An 8,277-nucleotide genomic window follows, 5' to 3' on the forward strand; every position below is an offset into this window, starting at 1 on the left:
CCTCTGTGGCTCAGTGGGTAAGCATGTGTACCATCGAGTCCACTGCCAAACACGGTACCCCTGTTTCAAATCTCGGTCAAACCAATTGATAATTCATAAGAGGCCCTGTGGTGTAGTGGGTTGAGAACAAAGGCCTACACTACAACAACCTGGGTTCAAAACCTGCACAGAGCGTAGTGCCAAACACATCCGTGGGCCCAGATCCCTGTAACCGCAGCGCACTCCCTGACTGTCCAGATCCCCTCTCCCAACTGTCTTTCCAGGTACCCAAATGTCCCACCAGGAAAGGCTCAAACAAGTTTAAAAATAAATGGACCTTTTATCAGTTTTATTTATAAGTCAAGTTTTATTTATAAGTAAAAAAAAACAGTCTACAAATTTGAGAACATTTCTTTCTGCTTGTGTCCATTCTCAAGACACCACACACAGTTTTCCCACTGACAGAAAAAGCCTTGACTCAGGGTAGTAGTAATATTGGGTCTTTATTAAGCAATCTCTTTAACCACAGTCGCGTGTATGGATTGAATAGGCCTCAGAAGTGAGAGGAATGCAGCTCTTAAAAACTCAAAAATCCCTAAAGAGATTAATTTAAACAAAACAAAAAAAAAACACCATAGCCTTATATACAAGTGGATGGGGCAGGCATGTGCAAGAGGTGCAGGGGGGGCCACAGGGGAATGGCAAGGTATGATGGGATATGACATGAGGGGGGGGGGGGCCTCGGAGGGGGGGAGGAGGGGTGAATGGTGGCATTAGTACATGTAGCCTTTGGAATAGGACTGGGGTCCCATGTTGGGCGGGGCTTGTTCGGGGGGGTAGGACACCCCCTCGTCCAGGTGGGACAGGGGCACGGTGTCCTCCTCGTTGACGTAGCGCTCAAACTCCGCCTTCAGGCTGGGCCGCTGATTGTCAGGGAAGGCCAAGGAGATGAGGGCCTCAGGCTCGCACACAAACTTGTAAACATAGCGCTCCCCTGCCACCTGGAAACACACACAGCGAGGAGGGCATTCAGAGATTATCTTTACCTATCACTCTATAGCACAGTACAGAATGTGGATCTGAACATTGAATGATGTTTTCTTATAGCTTCATTCTGTACCTTCTGCATAATTCCCTTCTCGTAGTAATAGCGCAGAGAGCGACTGAGCTTGTCGTAGTTCATGGCTGGACGGTTCTTCTGCATCCCCCACAGTCTGGCCACCTGGGAGAAGAGGAGCACATTCACGTCAAGGAGAAGAAGCTGCAGTTCTGGATGTATCCACTAGGGGTCCTCAGTGACAAGTCAACGCAGTGCTCCTTGAGTCAGTGGCCTCGACGTGCCAGGATCAGTAAGTAAGTAAGTAAGTAAGACTTTATTTATATAGCACATTTCATACAAAAATTGCAGCTCAAGGTGCTTTACATAAAATCAATAAAAACAATAATACAAGTGATAAACAATTCAAACAAAAATAAAAATTCCAATAAGATCTCTGTTCAAGAGAGAAACCAACTTTAAACATGCATCTTAAAAGTAACAATAATATAATTAATAAAAGTAGGAAAACCCTTTTGAGATAAAATTACTTAAATGCTTCGGTAAAAAGGTAGGTTTTAAGCTGTCTTTTAAAAATGTCTAGAGTGTTTGCTTCCCTAATATTTATGGGTAATTTGTTCCATAGTTTTGGGGCGTAATTGACAAAGGCCGAATCACCAATCTTCTTATGACTGCTTCTGGTGACCTCTAATAGGCCTGCATTTGATGATCGCAGTGTTCTAGCTGGTGTGTAGTTTATAAAGGAGTTAGCAATGTAGCTAGGTCCTTGTCCGTGTAGAGCTTTGTATGTGAGGACAGGATCAGGGCGAGTCCTCGCATGTGGATTCACTTCCTTTTTATGTGACCCATAACCACTTGAATGTAACAAGCAAAGTCCCACTATGTATGCAGTGAAATAAGAGTCGTGGCTAGTTGTCACAGTCCAGTCCATGGAAAAAAAACGTCACGACCCCTGCTTGAACTCTGCCAACTGACTTGACAACTAATATCAGCATAGGAAGGAAAAAAGAAGTGTCCTGCATTTGTAACAAGCAGAAATGGGATGTGTGAATGCAGACTAACTGTTGACCAACATCCAGGTCATGATGAAGGCTGTCAGAAAATGGGAGGAGAAGAATGCAGACTAGCAGGCTTCTATCTCGGGGGTTAGGGGTTAGCTGTGTCCCAGAACTGGACCCGTGTGTTTGATCTTTGAGAGCTCTCTCGGCCTTAATTGCTCTTGTAAAACTCTTCCAGCATGAATTTTTAATGTACAGTAAAAAGATAATGGAAAAAGTGTATATCTTAAGAAAACAAGATCTTTCAATCTATAGTTGTCTTCTTGTCCGAACTAATCTTTCTAGACTTTGATATTGGTAGAATTAAATTTCTGAAATAAAGAAAAATATACGAAATGGTGTTTGCGTGTGAATGTATTTGGGGATGAAGAACTTGCCCTCCATTTTGTGTGAATCTACTGTTTCGTGTGGTAAATAATGCATGGAAGCTAATGGGCTGTTTGGACCAGCGTGTAGACCCACAGGGACCACCGGTGAGGTGAGAGGAGCAACCTCAAACTGAGGTCTCACTGCTACCAAAAGATAGAGCTTCAAACAAACCCTCCAGACTCTAATTTACTACGAGGCCATTCCCAAAGGATGAGACACACAGTACCGGATTTGATATTCTCTTCAACACAGTTGGACGAGACATACCTCCTCTGGTTCGATGAGCTTGAACTCCATGCCGCGGCCGGTCCAGGCGATGAAGTGGGCGTTGCCCGGGTCGTCCAGCAGAGCCACGAGGAACTGCCAGAGCTGCAGAGAGCCACGGCGCTGGTAGGGGGTGCCCTCACGAAACACACTACCCCCCTCCTGCTTCACCTCGCCTGGGGGCAAACAGAGAGTGTCTGGTGGTTAGTCTGAGACTGCATAAGGACAACCAGCAATAATGCTGCGGAGCTTGTTTACTGATTGCCAGAGCTGAACAGGGAACAGCACGTTCAGTCACATTTGAACAGCCTGTGGGCTTCACCGGTTCAACCAGGGCAGGAACCCTCGGGTTCTCCACTCATCATTCTTGGTTGACATCAATCACCTCACTGCGACTGACTTAAAGTGGCTCACCATGACACAGGAGCCTTGTCCTGATCCCTGCTCGCGGAGAAACCAAACCCACTAACCAGGCTCCTAACCGTGGTTGTCAGTTACACACAGACTCTCTAACCGTTACTGTGTAGTGACACTATCTGATACGTTTGGCACACAGAGTGCTGATACTGATACAAGATTATTGGCTGCGATAGGGATTTGATCCCAAACGCCATGCCATGTGACTCTATGGGTTCTGTTTCCCTCTCTATAGAAACTGACAACCCGAGTGGCCTCATCCATAACCATCTGTTCTCTCTGACACCCAGCGAAGTGGATTGTGCTGTGTGAGGTTTCCAGCTCAAGCTGATTGGAGATTAGTGGATTGGACGAGGGGTGCAAGGCTCACCTTCGAATTTCTCTGGGACAACTCTGGAGTCGTTTTCAAACAGATAGCCTGTGAACATAAAACCCAATCTAGGTTATTATCGGTTCAAGTGATCAAGCTCTTCAAAGTTCATTTGTTCAGGGATCCTGCCAAACCTTGAGCAACAGCTTCACAAAATAATATGCACACTTTTCATATTGGTGTGCACTTATTCCTACTTCACCAAGATTATTTAGGGCATTTGAGAATGCTTTAGGTTCTTCATACACATTGAAAGCTATAACAGTAGTTTAGCTCCAACTTTCTGTAGTGTTGAAAATGTGAAAATCCTCGGTTCTCACAGAATTACCAGTCTGCATTTTGAGTGTAGATGTTGCTGAACAAGTACTAGAATGACCCAAAATGGTGTGATAAACAATGGGTGCCTAGGAAGCTTGTTTTTCTATTCGTTAGGAAAAACACACTGCTTTTTCCAGAAGTAATATTTATCTAGGGATTCTTGAGGCAGGGGTGAGGCTAGTACCTCTGCCAATGGAAACACACCGTCGGTTAGCCAATGGAAATACGTAGCTCCTGGACTGGTTAGCCAATGACCGCAAAGGCCCAGCCAGTACTGGCCTCATTTAGATTAAGCATGGGAGAGGGAGATTGGGAACATCCAGATCCACACTTCCCATCTGCACTGCTGGTACTATTAACCCCAGAACCTGTTCTGTATAGAACTCGTCAAATAAAGAATTGGAGTTTACCTTCGTTGCTGTGCTGAGGGGTGGGGAAGCTCTCATTGTGATGGAACATGGAGGGACACCCAGGTACATCTACAATGAAACATAACAGGGAGCATTTACATTACATTTACATGTAGTCATTTAGCAGACGCTCTTATCCAGAGCGACTTACAGTAAGTACAGGGACATTCCCCCTTGCCCAAGGACACAACGTCAATTGACACGGCCGGGAATCGAACTGGCCACCTTCAGATTACTAGTCCGACTCCCTCACCGCTCAGCCATCTGACAGGGAGCAACAGGTACATGTAAAGTGTTTCGTACAATGATGCAGTTTCAATCCTAAAACATCTCCAACTCCAGGGCTGTATCCATGGGGACAGACTAGAGAGCCTATCATGTGCACATTTTGGCGGTATCACCTCTAGGGCTGCAAGGGCAGAAAACTGCTTCATCCTAATATCACTTGTCTGCCGAGGTATTTTTAGGCCATGAGCAAGCAACTCCTGTACAGCAGCAGGACGCTTGAGCGAGGTAGAGAAAGATCCAGAAAACCTTCCATCTGAACTCGGCCCATTCAAACAGCCCTATCACTGAGAGACTCACTCACCCAGGCTGAAAATAGATGGGCTCTTTAGATTTCTACCAGCACTCAATCAAACAAATACAGAACCAGGTTGTAAATATGATAAATACTAAATACCCCCCCACCCCCCTCGATCTTTAGATGCTTTGCTCTATTTTGGTTGCGATCTGCTTGTCTGGTGTGTGTGTGTACGAGTGTGTGCCTGTACATGTGTACGCTGTATATTCATGTTCATGGTCTACGCTAGCAGGAGAGAGGTTGAGGTGGAAGGTGCATCTCCCCTCCCCTCGCCCATGACTCACTCCTGGGGAATGCAGCTGCAGTGCTGTGGCCCTGATAAGATGTCACTGGGGAAAATCTAACCCTCCATTCCGGGGCCAGCACTCTATCACACTGTAAATAATCGGGCTGCCAGAGAGCGCGGGCTGCCTCTGGGGAGAGGAGGGCAGACAGACTCGGAGCGAGACAGCCAGGGTAAACCGAGCACCGAGCTGTTGGGCCATTTTCTGCCTTTCATAGATCACAAAGCCCGTGATTAGGGTTAGGAAATGGCAATTTGAACGTGTAAAAACGAACTATGAAGTCTCATTCACAGAACCCAGCGATGGCACACCAACGGTGGCCGACAGTAATGTCAGGGGCCCAGCACCAGAGAGCTGGGCTTCTGGTGCTGGTGTTAGTGAGCAGGGGGCACATCTTGTAGCAGGGGCAGTACAAGGTGTGTCTGGGCTGCCCCCCTCGGCCCCTGCCCCCCTCGGCCCCTGCCCCCCTCGGCCCCTGCCCCCCTCGGCCCCTGCCCCCCTCGGCCCCTGCCCCCCTCGGCCCCTGCCCCCCTCGGCCCCTGCCCCCCTCGGCCCCTGCCCCGGCTCCTCCCTAGCAGCAGGGCATCCCCCACACAACCGCCCTTTTGTTGTTGCCTCTTTCCTCCAAGGCTGTCAGATTTCCTAACGCACAAAGATCAACTTTGTCACCGCTATCCGGCTCTATCAAAGCTATACAGCAGTAAAGAAACAAACCCTCCCCCCCCTCCCAAAAAAAAAATATAAGCACGAAGAAAGTGGAAGGAATTTAGGTCGCCGTTCTGTGTGTTGTTGTAAAGAACTGTGCTGGTTTCAGCGCTGGAAGGCTGTCTTTGTACCCGTCTTGTTTCCCGCCATGCCCTCGGGACCTGTGAGAACCACAACAAAGAGCAGCTCTTCTCCCAGCGGACTGCTGTATCGCTAACGGTGCATAACACACAGGTAAATGAGGACATAGCATGTGGAGGATTGTATTCCAAACCCCTTGGGTTTCATCCCACCACAGCTAGCAGGGAGAGAGAGAGGCCCTGGGGCTAGGCTAGCTGCTAGCTGGCTAGCTGCAGCTGCTTGGTGGGGTGGGAGGGCTTGGGCTCTTAGCTGTAGCACAAGGCCCCTGGTCTGGCTACTCTACCCCCCCCCCCCCCCGCCCCACCTCTGCCTCCTGTCCTCCCATCCTCTCCTACCACACCCAACCCCCCCCCCCCCCCCCCCACCCCAGCCAGTGAGAGGTTCAGGTTACTGTGGCCACGCTCATTTTTCCATTATGAGTTCATCTGCCTGCAGAAAAGGAAGCCGCTGCAACCGGACACCCCCAGAGCTCCGCTGGGGACTCTAGTCTTTCCAGTGCCCTCCATTTTCTCAATGAAATTCCTCTGCTCCCACTCTCACACGGAGACGTGCGGAGGGAGGGACCGGGGGGGGGGGGGGGGGAGGAGTGTGGCGGAGAGAGGGAAAAAAACTGTCAGGCCCCTTTTTTTTGGCAAAGTGTCAAGGAGTTGAAAGGAGGACTTTGGAAGGAGGGGGAGGAAGGGCAAAGTCTAGAAGATACTGTATAGAAGTGTTTTTGGACATTTTGTTCTAAGGTTAGTTCGACACACAGCGGACCTTTTTCGTCTTGAGATTTTACTGTAGGTTCAGTGTCGAGCTACACAATAACAAAAGCTCACAGTTTGCCAGTGCCTTCGAATATGACCTTAGCTAAAAGATCTATCATCATGAAGGTCTCTCTCTCTCTAACAGTGGGGCTAGGATGTGGACAGGCCTACAGAGGACTGGTCACAGTGGGCCTACAGGCTGTTCTCTCTGCTCACCTGGCTCATAGGTGTAGTCGGTTGGCTCCTGCTTGACCATCATGTGAGCAGGGGGGAACCTGTGTGGATGAGGGTGGGGGTGCGGGTGAGGGCCGTGCCCAGGTCCCGGCCCCGCCATGTGGGCTGCTCGCTCGTACAGCGGGTCCAGGTACTCCTGCTTGAAGCTCTGCTGGAGGTAGGGGAGACAGGGGTCCGAGTGCTGCCGATGGTACCCCCCGCCACCACCCCCACCAGGGCCTCCTCCCCCGCCGCCCCCCGCTCCCCCGGCCCCTCCGGCCGGGGCGGAGGGCATCCGCTGGTAGGCTTGCCCCTGGGGGGGGAACTGGGGGCACATGTCTCCTGAGGGGGCCTGGTACCTGGAACTGGGAGACAGAGAGATGGGGAGAGGAAAGACTGTTAGACGAGACAGTGTTGTCGTATTTCAGGTTGGGTGCATCGAGCCACGTCCCATCGTTGATAACGCAAGAGTATATGTGAATCAAGTTGTTCAACATGTTCAAGTATTAACATGTTTGCTTGCGCAGTGTCTGTCCGTACAGGTGTAACATGTGTGTACAGGTGTAACACGGGTGTGTATTTGCGGTGTAACTGTGTTACCTTGGGTTCATGGGGTAGTTGTGGCTGGGCAGAGGCTGCGAGGCAGCAGGAGAGTTCATGTAACCTGGGTCAGGACCAGGACCAGGGCCAGGACCAGGGCCAGGGCCGGGCCCAGGGCGCACTCCCACCGCAGGCTTGGGGGAGTAATGCTGCAGGGGGGACATGGGCGTGCCTGGGCACGAGCTCTTCGGTCCAGCAGCCCTCTTCTGGTCGTAGGCACTGGAACACAAACCCACAACGCAGTCGAACACGCTTCCAACGGGACGTTTGTGCTAGCCCTGAACGTCAGTCCAACAAGCTCCTAACATGAATCATATAAGGGCCTAACATGTGTTACACAAGTCCACATAGGCTGGGGGCAGAGGGGGACGGGAGTCCTGTGTTCAATGAGGGTTGTGGTCAATAACCAGCGGTCGGGTGCTGCCCTGACTTATAGATGAGAATTGACCAGAGTGGACTTTTTACAACCCTCGAACGACCTAGAAAACAATCCCTGTGCGTTCGGTACATTAGAGTCCTGTTCTGTTGTCCAGGCTGGACCAGCTGGATGTGAGACGGAGGATCTTACCTGGCGTAAAGGCACTGTTCTCCATTGGGGTAGGTGAAGGTCTGCTTGTGACTACAGGACTGGCTGGGGTCGGAGCCTGGGCTCTGAGGTTCCTTCTTGATGGTGACAGGCGGGCTGTGGAATGCCACTGCTGAAGACACCAGACAGAGGAACAGGTTGGCACACACACGGCATGGCTTCTCACCGCCCTGATCC

At 50.2% G+C, this 8,277-nt stretch overlaps 1 protein-coding gene across 4 annotated transcripts in view; it reads right to left on the bottom strand.

Annotated features, from left to right (window-relative positions):
- Positions 1-463: 463 nt before the first annotated feature.
- etv4 (ETS variant transcription factor 4) overlaps positions 464-8,277 on the bottom strand; it is a 24,812-nt gene continuing 16,998 nt past the window's right edge. For 3 of the 4 annotated variants that reach the window (XM_062475237.1, XM_062475239.1, XM_062475240.1), the window contains 8 exons: positions 8,083-8,212; positions 7,515-7,733; positions 6,918-7,279; positions 4,243-4,311; positions 3,515-3,562; positions 2,731-2,903; positions 1,100-1,201; positions 464-980 (listed from right to left, as the gene is read on the bottom strand). In XM_062475237.1, coding sequence (XP_062331221.1) covers positions 753-980; positions 1,100-1,201; positions 2,731-2,903; positions 3,515-3,562; positions 4,243-4,311; positions 6,918-7,279; positions 7,515-7,733; positions 8,083-8,212 — 1,331 coding nt within the window. In that variant the 3' untranslated portion in view covers positions 464-752. The remainder of the gene's footprint in view (positions 981-1,099; positions 1,202-2,730; positions 2,904-3,514; positions 3,563-4,242; positions 4,312-6,917; positions 7,280-7,514; positions 7,734-8,082; positions 8,213-8,277) is intronic. The other variant, XM_062475238.1, reaches the window with a different exon arrangement.

The sequence above is a fragment of the Osmerus eperlanus genome, chromosome 12 (genome assembly GCF_963692335.1).
Source record: "Osmerus eperlanus chromosome 12, fOsmEpe2.1, whole genome shotgun sequence".
In the NCBI taxonomy this organism is placed as follows: Eukaryota; Metazoa; Chordata; class Actinopteri; order Osmeriformes; family Osmeridae; genus Osmerus; species Osmerus eperlanus.